At 42.7% G+C, this 21,833-nt stretch overlaps 1 protein-coding gene across 2 annotated transcripts; it reads left to right on the top strand.

Annotated features, from left to right (window-relative positions):
* Positions 1 to 7,913: 7,913 nt before the first annotated feature.
* On the top strand, positions 7,914 to 12,953 carry LOC308307287 (protein tyrosine phosphatase type IVA 3-like; the record flags this gene model as incomplete). Of its 2 annotated transcripts, XM_080752471.1 has the most annotated exons (5): positions 7,914 to 8,021; positions 10,206 to 10,298; positions 10,617 to 10,747; positions 11,914 to 11,988; positions 12,836 to 12,953. In XM_080752471.1, 5 exons carry the CDS (start codon positions 7,914 to 7,916, stop codon positions 12,951 to 12,953), a joined length of 525 nt encoding a protein of 174 aa, XP_080608597.1. The 2 variants fall into 2 exon arrangements, with proteins under 2 accessions (XP_080608597.1, XP_080608598.1); XM_080752472.1 differs by lacking the exon at positions 11,914 to 11,988 and having other exon boundaries at positions 7,926 to 8,021.
* Between the last annotated feature and the right edge of the window lie 8,880 nt (positions 12,954 to 21,833).

Genomic DNA, 21,833 nt, shown 5'->3' with positions numbered 1-21,833 from the left:
TACCGTGCCATTCTTCTGACCACATTGTTCTGCATAAACTGAAACTACTTGTTGCACAGAGCCTGTGCAGTCTGCTATTGATGTACTACGACTTAAGGTGCAGTAACTGATTCTATACATATTCTTGTTAAAATAAGTGTTTAAACTATATATTCTGATATAGCAATAATTGCAATCGAGTGTTCAGTATGCAGGGTATCGCACTCCCTGTCACTTCAGTTCTTTTAATTGTCATGTCAGGGTGCCAATTTCATCCGATCAGGAGAAAGAATTCATACAAGTTACAGGATAAACCATTGAAACTGACAAATGGGTACTCTATCCTGATTGGCTGAAATTGCTTATTAAAGAGCTGGAGAGCAGAACAAACATTCTAAAACAATGATTACTTTTTAGCAAAAAAAATAAAAAAAACGAGCACAGGTCTCCACCAGGCCGTGCGTCCTGGTGGTGCTACTGTATAATAGGCCAATGTAAAAAGGGTGGCATATGTTCTTCACCTTAGATCTTTCATGGCAATCGGACGCTGCATGCATGATTTCAAGCATTGTGTTCCAAAAATGTGTTTTGCTAAAGTCTACCTGCTGGTGGCGCTATAACAGGACAATGTTAAAAAGGTAGCATTTGTTCCTTGACCTATTGGGAATATGTGTGGCAAATGTCACGGTAATCGCAAGCTGCGTTGATGATTTGAGGCATTTGGTTCAAAAACGGAGCAATCCTGCAAACTTTGGAAGCTAATATTAGCCAATCAGGATGGAATGTGAAATATCAGACGGATCGGACTTGATCACATGACTATAGAGATACTGTGTACCGATTTGCATGATTTTTGGATAAAATCTCAAGGAGTAATATCCAAAAATGTGTTTTACATAAGTCGGCCCAAAGGTGGCGCTATAAAAGGCTGATGTGAAAAATGTAGGGCAAAGGTTTATCCTTAGCCTCTAGGGAGTGCGCTTACAAAGTTTGAAACTGATCGTTGGAGTTATAGGTAAAACCACAAATCGGGCTGTTATAGCGCCACCATGAGGCTGATTAAAAAAAAATTAAGTGGCATTTCTTCCTCGGCCTAGTGGGAACGTATGTGCGCGATTTCATGATAATTGCACTTTGCGTTTGTGATTTGAGGCATTTTGTTCAAAACGGCTCAATCCCACAAACTTTGGAAGCCAATCTTAGCCAATCAGGATGGAATATGCAAAATCGGACAGATCCGTGTCGATCACATGACTGTCGAGATATTGCCTACCGATTTGTAGGATTTTTGGACAAAATCTGTAAGAGTAGTGCACAGAAATGTGTTTAGCAAACATCGGCCACTAGTTGGCGCTAGAAAAGGCCCATTTGAAAAATTTAGGGCAGAGGTTCTAGATTGGCATCCAGGGAATGTGTGTGCTCACTTTGGCAGCGACCGGGCCAACGGCGACTGAGATTTGGCGCTCACAAACTGCGAGGACGCACGGACACACGCACGGACGCACGGACGGACACACGGACGGAGGGGAAAACATACTCTCCCTCAGCCTTCGGCTGGTGGAGACAATAAACTAAATTGATAACAGATGCATATGTAGGAGACGAATAGAACACAGTAACAGCTGTGCTAAAACTTGTCATGTATTAAGATGAACCACTTTCACTCTGGTGTCCCGAAGTATAGGTGGAAACGTTCGAAAATCTTTCAAGATCTTGAAACAAATAGGGCTCAAGTGGTTGAATCATTTTGATGAAAGCGTGTTTTCGAGGCACCACCTTCCTCAGAGTGTTGTAACCATAACAACAGAACTAATGGGTCGAAGTTCTTTATGACAGGGGTCAGGGGCGTCACAAGGGGGGGTTAAGTGGGACTGAGTTACTAGGGCCCAAGGTGGAGGGGCCTTCATTATTTTATACTTTAGCTATTGAAAAGTAGCAGATATACAAGCTCACAGCGCGGCGAGCTTGCAGATCTATTTTTGAAAAAGACGTGAAAATGTGAGCAAATCTTTGAATATATGTATTTTTAAGCGAACATTTCTAACTCAAATGTTGCTTCTGGGGGGTCCCTGGAACTAAATATTTTGAGATAGGGGTCCGTGGCCAAATATATATCATTATGGGGGTCCTTCACATGAAAAAGTTTGAGCACCACTGACATAGAAACATAGCTTTTTCAAAAAAAAACCTTGGAAGGATTTGAAATATTCAAAGACTTGCACAAATGTTCAGTTTTTCAAAAATAGGAGATCTACAAGCTCGCAGCCTGTGAGCTTGTATATCTGCTATTTTTCAATAGTTAAAGCACAAAATAATTGAAGTGAATCCTTGTACCCAGGGCCCAGAATTTGGTGCGACACCCCTGAAAGTGGGGTCTGATGGGAGTCCTCAGCTAAATGAGTCATAGTTAGGAACCAAATGGACCCATTAAAGTCTGTAAGTTCCGTTTGTACACGCCAAGAGTTATGGGGGCCATGGCCTAATAATGCATGCAGTATTATTAGAACTTCTTCTCCAACACAATATAAAAACTGACTTATTGTAGCACACGTGTCATTTAAAGCTGTTGTTTTTCCGCAAGAGTGTGAGGCAATGGATATGGGGGGGAAAAAACTAAACAAAAAACAAACAAAGCTGCCACTGCCGACCTATTAAATAAAGCAAATTCTAAATTTATATTTTAGATAAGACTTGACGGGGATTAAAAAGGCAAAGGATAAAAACCCGAAAGGAATAGACCGCTATTTATTGTAGAGTAGTTCCGTAGTGTGTGTGCATGTGTGTGTGTGTGCATGTGTGTGTGTGTGTGTGTGTGTGTGTGTGTGTGTGTGTGTGTGTGTGTGTGTGTGTGTGCATGCATGCATGCATGCGTGCATGTGCGAGTGCAGGGTCAGAGCTGAGTGGTAGGGATTACACAGATTACCCAGGAGCTTTCTGGGGCTGTCTGTCTGTCTGAGTGTTCTCTCAGCACGTGTGGAGGAGGAGTTCCAGGATGCTACCTGTCTCCTCATCACCCACACCAACAACATCTTTGCTCTCTGTTGACTGTGGTTATGATGGACATTTACAGCCGGCTAATTGGCCTCGCTCTACTCCTCTGGACAGGCCTTTCAGCTAAATCACTGATTCGCAACATTTTTTTTTATTTATTTCAAGAACAACCCCAGTTTTATATTCCTATAGGCCACAGACTCACATTTAGTCACTGTCGGGCAGAAACCTTGTAACTCCAGGTTTCAAATGTGAACGTGCCTTCGTCAAGTAAAGCCCTGCTTCATCATACAAGGCTGTCGCACAAAAGTAGTGTAAATAGAAGACCTACAAGCACACAACGCCTTGCGGTGCGAGGCGTTGTGTGCTTGTAGGTCAGCCATTTTCACTACTTTGAATCGTTACGATACATACAAAACGAACGGTTTTGGACATACAAGGTTTTCCAAACGACAACAACAATTCGATACCATTTGTATCTCTGGGACGCCAGTCTACACTGAACTCAGAGTTTGTCCAAATGGAACCAAATGGACTCATATGGGTCGTATGCATGCTTGCAGGGATCCTATACGCATGCACACGCAGTGCCACGCTTAGTGGTCTTTAGGAAAAAGTATAAATGTTCAGGTTCAGGAAACACATTTTATCCAATCTGGAGAGAGAACCTATTTATCAGCTTCAATATGAGAGTGTTCCAGTTCCAATTCTTATCTGCTCATTCTTTTGTGTCATCACTTTCAAATTTAACTTTTTCTTTTACAAGTATCTGAAACAACGGTAAACATCAGGCCATAAATGACTGGCTTGTTGTCTGTCACACACAGCCCGGAGGATCAAACATATGTGACGCTGATGCAGGGGTGTCACACCAAATTCTGGGCCCTGGGTACAAGCCTACAAGGATTCACTGCGGGCTCCCCATGAATGTTCTTCATAGGGGTAGGGTGTTTAACCCATTTAGACATGAAAATTTGTGCAAGGTTTTTTTTTTAACTATGTTGCTTTGTCAGTGGTGCTCAAATATTTTCATGTCAAGGGTTAGTGTATCATGTATTTGGCCACGGACCCCCATCTCAAAATATTTAGTTCCAGGGACCTCCCAGAAGCAAAATTTGAGTTACAAATGTTCGCTTAAAAATACATATATTCAAAGATTTGAACATATTTTCAGGACTTTTCAAAAATAGCAGATCTACAAGCTCACAACGCGGCACTCGGTGCCACGCTGTGAGCTTGTATTTCTGCTATTTTTCAATAGCTAATGTATAAACTAATTAGAGCCCGTCCACCTTGGGCCCTAGTCACCCAGTCCCACATTTCCCCCCCTTTGACGCCCGTGCGCTGATGAGCACCACACCTGTCCAGAAGTTGAACTCTTTTTCAGCTTGAAGCACACAGTGCGTTCCGCCAAAAAACGCGGACGCTGAGAGCGCTGAAACGCGATGCCGGGAACGGGAGAGTTCTAGCTCAAATTTTAACAAAGAAATGCATGATAGAAAGGCTACTGGCAGCAGCCCTAAGGCACCCGGTGTTCAGGTCACACTACTACCATATAATGGAGTGACATTATGCTGCGTGGGTCAGAGGTCTATGGTTACATTATATGATTATATATAGTTACTTGTTGTGACACTGTAGATCCAGTGTTTGTTTGTAATTCCCGGAACACGTGGAACTGACAGTCGGATCAGAAGATTTCACTTCTCAGAAAAGCTAGTTGACAATGCAGGATCTCTGGGGGGGCGCGGTTCTTGGAAATCTTGAATGTCGGGCTATATATCGACGGTCAACGCCAAAGGGGCTTCTAGGTGTTTTCGTGGTACAAGATAAACTAAGGCAGTCGTTCTCATAGGGCTCCTTGAGGGCGATCCCCAGCAAAATGAAGAACAGTTCAAACATTTAAGCCATAATATTGTATGGCTTACATTATGAATTCTTCAGCTATTCGAAACTGCTATTGCTAAAATGTTGAGAAATGTTGACATTTTCCCAGGGGTCCCGACTCCCTGGTATAAAATCTATTCAAATGGGGGTCAGTGGCCAAGTTCATATAATGTCAAGGATGTCAAGGACCCCCCTTTCTTCTTGACAAGGACCCCTGATCTAAGAACCAGTGAAATAAGGCACATTATATATTAGGCTACATGTCTCATCATGTCATACCTCACAGCTTTTAAGGGGCGGCAGGGGCTCAGGGGTAGAGAAACCGTCATTAGAACACAGGAGGGTTCCTGGAGGGTTCCCAGTTCGATTCCGGGCTCCCCCAAGAGTCCTTGACTCTGAACCCCTAGTTGTTCCCGGTGAGCTGGATGGTGCCTTGCATGGTTTCCTATGAATGTGTGTGAATGGGTGAATGAATGCAATGCACAATCTATGTAAATGCCTTGGATAAAGGTGCTATACAAATGCACCATTTACTGTTTAATGTCAAGGACCCCTGAACTAAGAATCACTGAAATAAGGCACATTATATATTACACGTCTCATCACATGGCATGTCATACCTCGGACCTTTTCTTCAATTAATTTCCATGGTGAAATAAAGTGGTTGTTTGACATTAACAGTGAATGTTTATTTACCCTCTCCTCTGTGTTTTGCTCCATCAGAACTGCTGGTTGATGGAGTTTGTCCGGCGGAGCGGCGACTATTGCCACGCCCAACACATTTAGACATCGCCCCTCTGGGATGAGGCGCCAACCTGCAGCCCCGGGGCCTTGAACCCTAAAAACATCCCTTTGGCCCTTGGCCCACGGCAGCTGATGGGGTAACCAGTGGAGCCTCAGCCTAGTCACTGGACCTTTACTGAGGAGAGAGAGAGACACACACGAGAGAGAGAGAGAGAGGGAGGGACGCTGAGATACAAGAAAGACTGAAAATAGATGGAGAAGTAACAAGGAAAAAAGCAACACGCGACAACATCCTGCTGGACTTATAAAAGGCTTAAAGTCAACTAATGGGATAAAGCCATATTCCAAGACCAACGCAGGACACAGAACTGGTCAAATATCACCAGAAAAAAGCGACAGTCACCTGACCAGGAAGTTCCTACATCGGACAGGACTTTGGGGAGTCAGCTGACTGGCTGTGTGAAGACAGCAGTGCTCCGCTAATCACCAGCACTGTAAGGTGAGAGCCAACATGCCACGGCAGAAATATATGACAAAACATTTTGGAACTGGAAGTGGGCTGTCCGCAAATAGAAGTTCTGACATGTCAACATAAATTATATTACACAATTTCAACATTAACTCAAGTTCAAGATTACCATAATACATAATGGGGACATTGCTTGCAGCAGGGGTCTTCAACGTTTTCAGACCAAGGACCCCTTAGTTGAGAGAGAGATGAAGCAGGGACCCCCACAATAGATTCCATATACTGTAGTTTAATCGTTTGACAGCACAATCATCAGTGTATTTTGGATTCATGTCAATTTGTGTTTTCAGATATTTAACAACTTGAATCGACATTGACGTTTCACTCTGTACTTAGTCTGCTCTTTTCTCCCACAACAAAGCTCTTTGTCGGAAATAGCCGATCTACAAGCTCACAACGCCAGCTTGTAGATTGGCTATTTTTGTCTAAAGTTCTCAGAATATGGACACTAGGGTTCAAGTGGTTAATATAAAAAATCGAACCTCTGTTCGAAGTGGAGCTGTGTGTGTGTGTGTGTGTGTGTGTGTGTGTGTGTGTGTGTGTGTGTGTGTGTGTGTGTGTGTGCAACAGCGCCCCTCCCTTAACATGTGTGGTCAGAAAAGGTTACTGCAGGCTACAGACAGACACGGAGACACGGAGACAGACAGACAGACCCACACACACGGCCACGTATAGGGAGCTTGTGTTCCACACAGCTCCAAAAAGGATTTGGAGGATGCCCTGTAGTAACTCTGATGACCCCCAGGGGTCCCGGACCCCCCGTTGAAGACCCATGGCTTACAGCAATAAAATAAAATGTATAGTGAGTTTAAAAAAAAGGGAAATACAAATATGTATTTATTTATTTTTTGCCTCTGGAGGCACCACCTCTTTTGTGTGTGTACAAACAGGAACTCAGTTTGTTTCCTTCCCATAACTTTCTTCTGTTTTTATTCCTACTAACAACACCATTACCTGTTTAAGGCAGTGGTGCTGACATATTCTGCTTCTGCTGTTGAGCAGAATCTGTCTTGATAGATTAGTGGAAGAAGCTTCCTTTGTTTAGTTTTATTTGTCCTATCAAATAAAGGCATAAAAGCCTAAAAATCTTTAAAAAAATGTAATCCCAGTTTGAAAGCTAATAGCTGATGCAGGGACAAGCACTGACTGCGCTTATTCTTTTCACTGTTCACTTGTTTATTAAACACACAATAATATAAAAGTAAACTAATACAGGTCATGGTCAAACACAGATAGCCTATGTGCTCTATCATTCCACAGCTTCAGCTGAATCAAACCCCTTGGTAGCCTACTTAATAAGCCATCCAATCACAAAACAGAAACAGATTGAGCTAATGAACCCTACCAATGAAACCAGTACCAAATGAAAAATAAAAGGTAAACCAAATCAAACAAAATGATTAATATGACAAAACAATAAAATGAAAAGTGCACAGTCACACAGATACCTGTATATTAGAAGATATGAGAAGAAGAAGACCTTGAGTAAAAGACAAACAGCATGGTAGCCGGGCAAACATCAGCTGTATGGTGTTTGGCTAGGTTAGAGTTTGATTGGATCTGCTAGAACAGTGCTTCTCAAAGTGGATTCAGGGACCATAAGTCTGTAACTCTTGTACACTGGGGAGACCTTGAAACTTGTGAAAGTTTGAGAAACACTGTGCTAGATCATTGCAATGTTTGACTTACATTGTTCTTCTCTCTGACTTCTGCATGTTTTCTCCATGGTGCCAGTGGCTAACAGCTAAGGGCTAGCTCACCAGGGCTCAACCTTTCCTTGGTGATGGCAAACACCATGAACCGCCCGGCTCCAGTCGAGCTGTGCCACAAAAACATGAGGTTCCTGATCACACACAACCCTACGGACAGCACGCTCCCCTCCTTCACTGAGGTAACGGACATTTATTGTATAGCAGTGGTTCTTAAACTAACATTAAATGTCATGTAAAAGAAAATCAAACCTCAGTTCGAAGTAGAGGTCTTCTCAATCTGTTCCTGTTTTTATAGTTCTAAAATCCGGCCACACACCGTTGTACTAATGAAACATAACTCTGGTCAGGCACCGTTATTGCGACCGTCAGGTCGCAGTTACTATCAAAACCTGTCCGTCACACGTCACACTTTTGTCCTACTCATACTGTATCTCTGCCACCGTTGCCCCTATCCATGCCAAACTTTGCACACACTCTCCTTGGCTGCCAAACCACAACCTCCACCCCTCATTCCACCCCTTCTCACCATGAATATTGTGGATGTACCCTTCTATTTAATCCTTTTGGGGTTGTTGATGTTGTCATCTGCCCATTTGTCAATTTGGTAAAAAGAAATTGGTTGAATATAACTCATATTTTGGGACCATCGCTCCATTGTTCACAATGGTTTGTAATGCAGGCTGCTATCCCAGGAAGTCATGTGATCCAAGATGGCCGCGGTGTGAATATGGTCTATAGACCAAGACCGTTTTTCCTGAGCTCTCCCCTCCCTGTAGAGGGCACCACTGCCATTGTTGTGGTGCAAACAGCAGTGTAAAATAGAGTAGCCTACATTTATTTAAGTACTGCACAGTACAAACCTTTTATGTCCCATTTTCTATAATTCTACTTCTACTCCCCCACTGGCTGCTGTTTACACCGCAGCAACAATGGCGGCGGCGCTCTCTACAGGGGAGCGCTCAGGAAAACGCTCTCATAGGCTGTATGTTGCTGTCGGGCAGAAGCAGTTTCTTTCTAATGTTTTTCGTAAATTAATGGTTTACGTCCTCACTCCTCACATAACAGTGACTTCTAAAAGTAACGAAAGTCACACACACACACACACACACACACACACAATTAGCTTTCTACCCTGGCCTGGCTCTTTTGCTGCTCTGCTGTGCTGATTACTACTTACACTGATTAGACTCCTCTTCAATAAAAAACAGGTCTGGAGTTCAACATAGGCTGTTCAATCATAGTGTATGCTGGTTCCAATCAAACACTGCACTACACCAGCTGATTTAATGATTAGTTTGCTCCTCCTCCTGAAGAAGTGAAGGACTGCAGTCACATTAGATTAAAGGCAAGCTGTTTGTCCACCACTGTTTCTTCCCAGGTGAAAACACCAGGCGCTCGCCTAAAAAGTAAAACTGCTTCAAATGCCTGGAAATATTACAGCTAGCATGGAAAAAAATCTCACACTTTTGTTAATGCGTGAGCGAGCGCACAACAGAATTTCCCATTGTAAACAATCCAAAACATACACTGTAGGTGGAAACGCCCCCTAATTGGCCCTATGCATGGCAGCCTTGTTTGCGGCCTTATTTCATTGTAAAATGTAAAAAACAAACACCTTTTTTCTTGTAGTGAAATTGAAATTAAAAACGTTTATTTGGACTGTGTATATGATATTCATGTTGCCACAATATTTGGTAACTGTTTTATAAAAGCAACTGGCCATGATGCAAGGGGGAGGAGAGACCTTTGTTAATCCTGCCGTGGAAGTCTCCGTCTCATAAAATGATGAGGGTTAAATAGCTCTATTCTCATAGTAATCATTGCTTTAAAGTATTTGACCCCATCTCTCCAGATCTTAAACAGTTAAAAATATGATTATTTTGGGGGTCGCGGCCTGAAAAGGTTGAGAACCACTGCATTAAAGAGCTGGAGAGACAGGTTGAACCCAGTGACTGTTTTAACCAAAAATAATCATAATTGAACAGGGGACCCTTCCCCACCCTGACAAGCACTTGGAATGGCAGGAGTCGAGGCATTACATTCAGTTTGGCTCGGTTCCACAGATAAATATTCTGAATCCATTGCAAGCCTTTGTTTTGCATGAGAAACATTCCTTGGACTAAAAACAGACCACACAAAACTATGGTTTAGTGTTGAGTCATCACTTTTCACAGTTTTGTGGGAGCCGTTTTTAGAGATTTCTTGGTAAGATTTTACATCATTCTGATAATATTCGCTGACTATGTGTATGACGAGGTGTTTGGTTGGAGTGAGTGCAGTGAGAGCACCTGGGCTACATTAGCATGTGATTTAACGCCGCTGATCATGTGACTTCATCAGTCCATGACCGTGTGTTCCCCCAGGACCTGAAGCGGTACGGTGCCACCACGGTGGTTCGAGTCTGTGACGTCACCTACGACAAGACAACGCTGGAGAAAGACGGCATCACGGTGGTGGTGAGCACGTCACGCACACACACGCGCACTAGGATTGGGACGATATGATTAGGAAAATGTCATGTCACGATTATTGTGACCAAAGAAATTGCGATTAACGATATTATCGCGGTAATCAAAATAGCCCCAAGCCCCCAACATCCATTTATCATGGGGCGGAACATTTGCAATTTTTTTGCTTTTTTAATGGAAATTGTTAAATAAAGTATTCAATCAATCAATCAACTAATCAATCAATCAAAACAGACACAAATGTAAATAAAAAAATAAAAATTTTTTTGGATGAGGGACATGATTGTTGTTCTGCCTATCTTTCAGGATTGGGCCTTTGAGGATGGTGCTCCGCCCCCCAGTAAGCTGGTGGATGATTGGCTGAATCTGCTGAAGAACAAGTTTACAGAGGACCCTGGGAGCTGCGTGGCTGTCCACTGTGTGGCTGGACTGGGCAGGTCAGACTCTGACCTCTGACCCTTTTACCCCTAACTAATCCCTGACCCCTAAGGCTGCGGTCAGCCAGTCAGCTCAAGCGTCGTAAGTGCATGATAGCGATTGTCAGCTGCATATTGACATGAGTGACAACCGTGCGTACTGTGCCAGGCTCCTATCCTACGCGAGGCTTTTCCCCATACAGACCGAATGCCCCTTCTTAGCACTGGCCTTAGTGGCTTAAAGGACTAGTCACTGCGCTCCCATTCCATACACGCTGGGTTCGCATCCTGCTTGGGCACCTTTTTTTCCGCCACCGCAGACAGCGTTTGCTTGTGGAGAAAAGTATTATTATTATCCATGACGGAGTCTCAGGCGACTTTGAGCCCCGTGAGGCCCCACGACCATTACCGAGTTATGTACCATTATGGACAGAATAGTAAATATTGACCAGGGGACTGCTTCTGTGTCCGAATGCAGCTCTAAGGGACTTCAGCCAATCACACGCTGGCAGGGTGGGGCTTGTCAATATGCGTCTGGCATTCGCTATCATGCATCGTAAGTTTACAACACGTAACCCCCATCCACTCCCATGTTAAGGGAATAACCCCCATTCACTCCCATGTTAAGGGAATAACACCACGCTTGCAGCTGACAGTGTGACCCCCCAAACCAGTAGTTCACAGTGGTAGAAAAAAAGTAAACATTTAAAAAGTATCACAGCTAGAAGGTCCTGGGTTCGATTCCCGCCAGGGGACAGTGTGGGCACTGGGGGCACTGGGGGCGTGATCCCTCCTCTGCGTCATCAGCGCCTCCCTAGGTGCGGCAGAGGGAGAGCAGAGCCCAGGTTTACAGCTTAGGCAGTTGGCACTGGGTGAAAATGGGTTACAAAATCGTGGGATAAAAAATAAAAAGTATCGATGCCACAATTTACTTGAGTAAAAGTATTGGCATCAAAAGTACCAAAAGTAAAATAACTCAATCATTGTGCGGAATGTCCCATTCGTTGTGAGCTTTTAAATCAGCATTTTTTTTCAAATACCTGAAGTATATATGGCTAAAGTGGTTAATACACGTTGCAGTGGAGTAAAAGTACAATATGTGTCTCTGAGATGTACTGGATTAGTAGTCAAAGTATTGAAAATATAATTGTTTGTTTGCGTGCGTGTGTTTGTGTTTGTGTGTATAGGGCTCCTGTGCTGGTGGCTCTGGCCCTAATAGAGAGTGGGATGAAATATGAAGAAGCTGTTCAGGTCATCAGACAGTAAGAACTATTTTTGACTATATAATAATAAATAAACAATAGTTAAATAATATCCACTAACTATCATCTATTCTAGACCAGTGATTCTCAACCTTTTCAGGCCGTGACCCCCAAAATAATCATATTTGAACTAGGGACCCCCCCCCCCCCCCACCCTGATGAGCTCTAAGAGTCGAGACCAGTACTTCCACCCCCCCATAAATAATCTTATTTGAATTGTTTGTTGAAAAAATATATTTCTGAAAATAAAATTATATATTTCCAAAATAAAATCCATCTTTTGAAATATATATTTTATTTTTTGTAGGAAAAGAAAATGGGATTTTTACTCGAGTCGTGATCCATAAAAATTGGTCTGTGACCCACAAATGGATCCCGACCCACTGTCTGAGAACCAGTGATCTAGACCAGGGGTTCCCAACCTGTGGGTCCAGGGCCTCCAGGCCCCTCTTGTCAAAATCATAGGGGGTCACAAGGGGCTGTCAGTTTGTGCTTGGAGGTACGGTAGTCCAAATTTGTAACTTGAACGTATAGGGTGTGCCAAATGTAGTTCTAAGAGCGGCCATTTCTTGGGTAAACACAGCCTTACACAGGTGTTCTGATTGGATTAAAGCATTAGTTCTATGCAATCAAACAATTGAAACACCTGTGTTTTTACCCAAGAAATGTCCGCTAAGGACTACAATGGCGTAGGCACACACTATACCCCACATGTAACCTCAATATCAAGAAAAGTAAAAAAGCAAGAAAAGCAACCAATCTGGCTGGCATTGTATTGTTTTATATTGAATGTATGGAAAAGTTTACTAAAGATAATGTGTGTGTGTGTGCGTGTGTGTGTGCGTAGGAAGCGTCGAGGAGCGATCAACAGCAAGCAGCTTACATACCTGGAGAAATACCGATCCAAACAAAGACTGCGGTTCAAAGACTCTCACACACAAAAGAACAAGTGCTGTACCATGTGAACACACACACACACACACACACACACACACACACACACACACACACACACACACACACACACACACACACACACACACACACACACACACACACACACATACACTTTCACTTTTCAGTGCTCGCAGGACCACAGCAGTATTCAATACAAACCAGAGATGGAAATAAGACTTTGGCTTCACAGTTGTTGTTTTTTGTTTGTTTGTGCGTGTGTGTGTTTGGGTATTTGACGAGATGAGATGTCGATGAAATGTTCATTGGTTTAAATGGTAAATAAATGGTAAATGGTGCATTTATATAGCGCCTTTATCCAAGGCGCGTTACATAGATTGTGTGCATTACATTCACCCATTCACACACACATTCATACACTGATGGCAGAGGAAACCATGCAAGGCACCAACCTGCTCACCGGGAGCAACTAGGGGTTCAGAGTCTTGCTCAAGGACTCTTCCACACTAACTCTGGGGGAGCCCGGGATCGAACTGGGAACCCTCCGTGTTCTAATGGCGGTTTCTCTACCCCTGAGCCACTGCCTCCCCGTCTTTGTCTGTGAAGGATGATTTCAGGGTCAAGTACAGAACATCTACTTTGCTTCATAGACAATGGAGACACGCAGCAGGGATCGGCTGTCCTGAGCCCCCCCTCCCCACAAACCCAATTGTGATGAAAAATATTCATGGAATAAATAATTAAAATACAAATACTATGTGAAAGACAATTGACTATATATACTGTAAGCCCTATACTTTGTTGTACAACAAATTAGCCTGGCTGGGATCACTTCAGAATTTGGTCTTCTGATCCGGTCGGGAGCGGATGGCGTCCTACGTCATTCTGTAGTCAAAACGGACTACACTTTGGCTGGAACTACCGGTCTAGACTGGATCAAACGCCCGTTGTAAACGAATACCAGGCTTTCCTCCGAAGTGGTAAGACTGGTGATGCGAGGTTAAAAACAAATAGTAAAATAACAAATAGTAAAATAACCAATCTACAAGCTCACACCGCATTGTGTTTAAACGCTTGTAGATCTGTGTTTTCCCTATTTATTAAAAAGAGAGAGAGAGAGAGACAGACAGACACAGAGCAGTCTGGGTTCAGTGCATCAACAGAGCCACTAACAGTGACAGCACACATTTTAGCCTAATGTATATGACTGTGTGTGTCCTAGAATAGATTTTTAAATGAAGATAAATCACACACACACACACACACACACACACACACACACACACACACACACACACACACACACACACTGCTATCACCAGCAACAGGAAATGTTTTTCTACGCAGTGGCTTGCCTCGGATATGGCTTCTGCAAAGGTTGTGGCCACATGGTAAATTTTTTTATAGAATCTGTCCATACAGAAAGTGTTTTTAGTTTCCATGTAGGCCTACTGTATGAAGTGAGTTGTACATATGTAACGTTCTTTTCACAAGAGGATTTAAATACACATCACTTTCTACTTGATATCCTATCATACCAAACATTCAGTAATGTTACTTAATTTCAATCAGTAAAATGGAGAGGAGAGAAATGAGGAGATACTGTATGATGTCCATAATCTGCTGAAATCACTTTGTTCTGATCTGAAGTTGTTAATTACTCTGGGAAAAATGACTGTGTGCATGCGCGCGTGCGTGTGCACGTTCACGTGCGTGTGCATGTGTGTGTGTGTTTGTGTGTGTGCGTGTATGCAGAGCAATTCTGTCGCCCTCTCCCAGTTAAACAGCCAGTAACCATAGCGACCAGGTGAGGAACGTTACCATAGTTACCAGGTGATGCTGTACGATACAACTTTCACTGATCTGCTCCCAACCCGCAAACTAAGTTATCAAAGGATTTTCCATGTAGGAAAGATATGATGTTATTTGTCATTGTTTTTGTTGAATAAAGTTATTTTTCTGTCATCTTTTGTCCGTTTAAAACTTATATTTTTGTAGTGTTTCTGTAATGTTGTTGTCTTTGATATGAGACAGGCCTCTTGCAACCTGTAAACGTTATCTGTTAGGAAAACAAGTAATTGTAGGGTGGAAACCATGTCCAAACTTTGACTTTGGAAATGGAAGTAAGAACTTGTGTTCCAATGTATTATGTAGTCACAAGATTTTAAATAATACTCACAGACAACACCTTTTACTTCCACTTTCAAACATGTTCAGAAAATAGCAGATCTACTACCTCTTATCTAATCCCCAGAAGTTCCTTTTTTCACCTCTGGGATACTTTTGCATGACCCTTTTGTAATGTATGACAAAGTATAGGGCATTCATTCACAGGAAAAAATCATGAAAGTTTAAATGTGGAGATAAAAGGTTTTTTGCCCAACAGCAATATAAATGTGCTTCTATGAATTGTGGATGAGCGCCTCAGTAGTCAGTACTTCCAGCTAGCACTTTGCTGTCCATCTTGTGCAAGGTTGAGTAATTATACCAACAAAGTCACCTGTGAGCTGGGATGACAGGGCTTATTCCTCCTGTATGAAACCCTGCGTCATCCCATAATCTGTTCCAAAACAATCTGCTCACCCACAAGATACTGAGTGACACAGATCTGTGGCCTTCACACAGAATTAATGCAATACAGTATATCTAGTCACTGTCGGCCAGAAACCTCCTTTCTCTATATTCTAACCTTTTGTCTTTTTTTTTGCGAATGCCCTAATCATACAAAAGCGTTGCACAAAAGCATAAAAGGTTCGCACCGCGTTTTGAGCTTTTAGATCTGCCTCGTTTGCTAGGGCTCCCCACACTTTTTTGACTTGAGAGCTACTTTTAGTAGCCTTTAGAAATGAAGGTCAGGGTTTCCGCCACCGTTATATAGGCCGGGCGTTCCGCCCGGTCTGATATCGCCCCCGCCCGGCCAGACGTCCAGGGAAAATGATGCAAAATTCCTCCTAAAAGCGTACAGGCAGGCGACACGGCTCTGGAATGTGTTCAAGAATGTGCATGCATCCTGCCTCGCTGCGCTGTCTATCAGCGCACATTAACACCAGATAGATTTGTGTTACATAGTTGTTATTTTTTATTATTTTGTGCTGTGCTGTATGGCTGCAGCGTGCAGAGCATACACCATACCCCTTTTTTGCAAAGAGACTTCACGTCGTCGTCATTAGACACACACACACACACACACACACACACACACACACACACTTGCAGAGAGAGGGAGAGCTATATTATTAGCCGACATGCTAACAGTGCCGCTATGTGTCCGATGGGACGCGATGCCAGATGAGAACCACAACAAAAAGTTTTCATCATCTTCACCTCCCAGCGAGTCAACAGTTTGCAAATGCGGATCCTACATGCTGCCTGCATTAACATTGGATATGTTTCTTTAGCCTACTTGAACGGGGCAATAGTGTTCCGTTTCTCTCTCTCGCTCGCTCTCTCTCTCTCCCCCCCAGTCCCTCCCGTACGAACGTTGTGCAGTGCAGGCTTGCTGGCGTGTGAGCTTGATGAAAACCGCTAATCTACAGGCTCACATTATGCAAAAAAAAAGACGTGCATCCGGACGCGATGAGCGCTCAACTGCCTGCAACTAATTCAAAATCGCGCAATGCAACCCGTAAAGCGACATGCCTCATTGTGCGAACATGAAGTGACTGTTATGGAGAAACTAGTCTTTAGCTGTGAGTTTTCTCAATCCCCCAAAACAGGCACAGGAGTAGCGCTAGGTAGAGAGGCGCGTGTGTGTCTTTGTTTTCAAAGAGTCAGAACAAACTCCTGGGCTGGTGATCAACACTGCTTTTCCGACGTTTCCTCCCAACAGCGACACATATCCACATGTTACTGAGCTGCATGTGTGTCCAGCCTGCTTGCAAGTGTTTGTGTGTTAAGATAAACACATCTCCAACTCCGACCGTCTAACTTTGCTCAGCGTTGCCATGTTTTGTTTGTGAGAGAAACAAGCAATCAGGTCTATGCAAATAAAATGTATGTTTTTGTAGTGGAGTAAAGGTACAATATTTGGATCCGAAATTGTGGTGGAGTAGAAGGAATCAAAATACTGAAAACTGGAAATAGACAAGTAAAGTACAAATACCTTGAAAATAATTAAGACACTTCTCTTTACTTCTTTAGGCCAAAAATGATAAATGTTCTCTTATTATTTTGAGGGCAAAAATAAGAATTAATATTAAAAATTAAGTGAATTAATTACTGGAATTAATTAATTAATTATCAAAAAAATTCGGCGAGATCCCCCCCTGGTCAAGACTTTTTCCTGCAGGAAACCCTGAAGGTAACTGACAGGTCATTTTTGATGTCAATCAATCATGTCACCTTAATTCAAGTGATAGTTGCCAAAAATAGGGGTTTTGTGATTTTTGTTTATAAATGTGTTTCTTTATATTTAAATTCTATTTTAGGGGCATCTCATGTGATCTACCTGCACAGCCTTTGTGATCTACTGGTAGATCACAATCTATATTTTTGGCACCCCTGGTTTAGACCTTCATCAGGTTATCTTAGGAATTTAAATCCTGAAAAGTGACAGTTTTTGACAAAATGAAATTTCACAATTCTTACATTTCAGGCATGTTAATCAGGTAGGGTTTTTTTTTTTTTTACAAAGCTTGATAGTGTGTGAAGAAGAAGGTGTAGACTCTTTCCACACTTGACAACATAAAATGAGTCCTAAATTAGTCATGTTTATTTCCCGTTGCGGTGTCTGTGAACATCAGCATTGTGACAGGAAATGAACTTAGACCACAAACTGTTCCTTGCACAGAAACTTAATAACACTGACAAGGTGTAACTGTATACTCTGCAAAAATAATCTCAAGGTGGGACAGAAGTAAATGATCAGAAACAGTAAACCAGGGTTCCCCAATTAATAGGCGGTCCGCGGGCCATTTGCGGCCCACGGGGGGCTACTGTCTGGCCCCCACCAACCCGAGTATTAATGGTGGTATAAGAGCAGCAACAATATCGTCGTTGTTGCGTGGAAACCTTGTATCTCCAAATGTGTACGTTCTTTCGCAAAGTAAAGCCCTGTTTCATCATACAAGGCCGTCGCACAAAAGTAGTGAAAACAGCAGATCTACAGCAGATCTACACAACGCCTCGCACCGCGAGGCGTTGTGTGCTTGTAGATCGGCTGTTTTCACTAGTTTAAATCATTTTTAAAATGATAAATGCAAAACGAACGGTTTTGGACATACAAGATTTTCACCCGACAACAATGATATCTGAACTGTCGATGGAGTAGCGGGAGCGCCACCGTCGCCCCCTGCAATGCTGTGGCCCTCGGCTTGGTACCCTAGACATGATTCGGCCCTTGGGGAAAACTAATTGGGGAACCCTGCAGTAAACCATCATATTGGCACTGCAGGCAATATATGATTTTACTTAAAAAGAAAAGTACTCAAAAATGACAAATTGTCAACTATTTTCTCATTACACAGTTAGACTTTTATCCAGGAGGACTCATACAGTATTTGTCACTCAAAAGCCATGAGAAGTCAAGTAAATATTATTTATCATAAAGCACATTTGAAACCAAACAAAAGCTGACCAAAGTGCTGCACAGCATGAAAATTACACACACAACGGACAAAGAAAACATGTTTAAGGTATATTTATTTTGTTTTGGCATTTTCTTTTCTTTTCTTTTCTTTTCTTTTCTTTATATTGTTGTGCACTGTGTGCAGTTTCCAATAATGGAATGTGGTATTGTTTATTCATATTTGGTGTCTTATAATCCCGTAAGGGATGGGTCTTTTTGACAAGACACGAAAATAAAAATTCATTCATTCATTCATTCATTCATTCTTTCACACAAAAACATCACATTTAAAAACACATAAAAAGCATCCCAATACAGAGCATACAAATCCAAACAGGACAATCACACAAAGATTCGGTGGACCCCCTATCCACAACTTTCCAACATCCCATCATGCATTGCGCAGAATGTGCAGGCAGCTTCCGGCGCCGCAGCCGAGAGTGATCTACAAGCTCACAACGGTTGCATCTGCGACACGACGTGAGCTTGTATGTCTGCTGTTAACCGGAAGTGTCCCGCAAATAATGCTAGAGTAAATTCTCGCGGAAACAGGTGGATAGTAACTCTGAGGACCCCTGTTGAAGACCCCTGCGGCAGGCTGTTCCACAGCAGCGACCTAAAAGGCACAGCCTTCAACTTTAGACCGGTGCGTTAGGACTTTGAGGAGCTTCTGATCCGCTGATCAGAAGCTGATCACAAACATCAAATCAATTCTGAGTTAGTTTGACAGGAAGCCGGAGAAGGGAAGCCGAAAGGCAGCATGTGGTGTGATACCACATCAGGAGTTCAGTCTCAGCCTTCCAGACAAGCTGCAGTCCAGAGAGGGAGGCACCAGCAACTCCTCCTGACTGAGTATACAGTGATTGCAATAATCTAGGCGGAAGGAAATGTAAGCTTGGTTGACTTTTTACAGATCGTGGGTTGATAGAGAATAATTATGTCATTTTGGCAACCTGTCTTGGTTGGAAAAAGCCAGAGTGTAGGAGCACACCCAGATTTCTGGTTTGCATGTTGTGTCAGGAGGTGGTGATATTATTTGTTGTGCAGGGACGTGCTGGCCATTGGGGAAAGCGGAACAACTCCCGAACAGCCAGTTCATTCCCGGCTGGTCCAGGCCGGCCATTAGGAGAAAGTTTAAAATAGAATGTCGGCCTTCGTTCCATTTTGGGGGCTAGGCAGCCAACAAAGTAAATCGTCACTGTCGGGCAGAAACCTCGTCTCTCCAAGTTTCAAATGTATACATTCTTTCGCAAAACAAAGCCCTGCTTCATCATACAAGGCCGTTGCACAAAAGTAGTGAAAACAGCAGATCTACAAGCACACAACGCCTCGCACCGCGAGGTGTTGTGTGCTTGTAGATCGGCTGTTTTCACTAGTTTAAATCATTTTTAAAATGACAAATACAAAACAAACGGTTTTGGACATACAAGGTTTCCACCCGACAACGACGAAAAATATAACTCATGTAATTGGCCCGGGCTGAATCAGGGGCCCAGCATGTCCCTGTTGTTGTGAGTGGGGAACCAAAGAGTATTATTTGTTTTATTGTCGTTGTGCAAAAGCATTCATGGAGCAAGTCTCTGTGCAACTGTTATCTTTAGAAAGTGACCTGACCCTCTCAAAGTCTAACACTGAGACAACAACACCTCATATCACTCTGGCACGGATTTCTACTGGATGGAAAAGGGATGAGTCGACAGTGAAGAGAGCTGTGATTGAGAGGCGGGCTGCTACATGTGGGCAACCACTGTGCATGTGTGTGTGTGTGTGTGTGTGTGTGTGTGTGTGTGTGTGTGTGTGTGTGTGTGTGTGTGTGTGTGTGTGTGTGTGCGTGCGTGCGTGTGTGTGCACACGTGCGTGCGCGTGTGCGTGTGTGCATGTGTGGTAGCATGATATGTCACTGCGGAGTGCGAAGGATGCAGGCAGAGATGAGAAGAGTCATACAGGTGAACGGCTGGATGGTAACAACAGTGCGGCAAGTGAGTTTTGAATTAGTTTCAAATTAAATTTCGAATTTCGTTCTATTAAAATATTCATATTCGTGAAAAAGAACTGATTCAGTGAATTGAAAAAGAAGTGGGTATATATGGTGACTGTATAATACACCGCTGTATTATACTGTCCAATACACCGCTGGTGATATGCATAAATGGTACAAATGGAAAATATACACTGACTGCCAATGTCTTATCAGATGCTATTGGTAGCGTATATTCACCTTAGGTTTCTGTCTGGTCAATTAGCTAACCCTGTCCAAAAAGGAACTGAATACTAGGTTATTACCACTACATTTGTGTAAAACTTTTAATATGAATATTAATCATGGATGTTGGGTGTTGGTGGGAACACAGAGAGGTATATTTATCCCTTAAATGTGTATATTTAAAGGAGACCTGATCTGGTGCACCTGCAGTGAGAACCAAACACGCCGCAGCAATGTTCAGAAAAGGTAAATACTGTGTGCAGGGGCGTCACAAGGGGAGGGGGGGGGGGGGACAAGGTGGAGGGGCCTTAATTATTTTATACTTTAGCTATTGAAAAATAGCAGATATCACATCGAGCTTGTAGATCTGCTATTTTTGAAAAATCTTGAAAATGTGCGCAAATCTTTGAAGATATGTATTTTTTTTAGCGAACATTTGTAACTCAAATTTGGATTCTGGGGGGTCACTGGAACTAAATATTTTTTAGATGGGGGTCCGTGGCCAAATACATATCATTTTGGTGGTCCTTGACATGAAAGGTTTTGAGCACCACTGACATAGAAACATAGGTTTTTCAAAAAACCTTGGAAGGTTTTGAAATATTCAACACATTTTCACGATTTTTCAAAAAGCGCGGCACTCGTTGCCGTGTTGTGAGCTAGTGTATTCTGCTATTTTTCAATAGTTAAAGTACCCAGGGCCCAGAATTTTGTGTGACACCTCTGTGTGTGTTAGATCATTGTCAAACCTTTTCAAAATGATATGTATTTTGCTATGGACCCCCACCATCTAAAACACACGTTGTGCCAGGAACCTCCAGAAGCTAAGATTTGAGGGGAAAAACGTTTACTCAAATTTTTACTCTCTTTGAGAAACTAATAATAGTAATATAATTAGCTTTGCAGCTCCCCTGGTTTAAGCAAATAACTACATTTCCATTAAGTTATTTACTGTATATGTGTATAGACTATCTAAACTTGGGTCACTCATATTAGTAGTTTGGCCAGACGGCCGCCCTAAAGTGAAAGTTTAGAACACATTTTAGTACACATGAAAAACCTGAAGATTTTGAAGTGAAAATATTTTAATTTTATTTTGAACATGTCTATACCTTTGAATCTTTGAATCTGATTTGCATGTATGCTGCTTGTTCCTCCTAT

Source organism: Nannobrachium achirus, assembly GCF_963921795.1.
Source record: "Nannobrachium achirus genome assembly, chromosome: 2".
In the NCBI taxonomy this organism is placed as follows: Eukaryota; Metazoa; Chordata; class Actinopteri; order Myctophiformes; family Myctophidae; genus Nannobrachium; species Nannobrachium achirus.
Note: the sequence above shows the minus strand (reverse complement) of the source record. Positions and strands in the feature narration are given on the sequence as shown.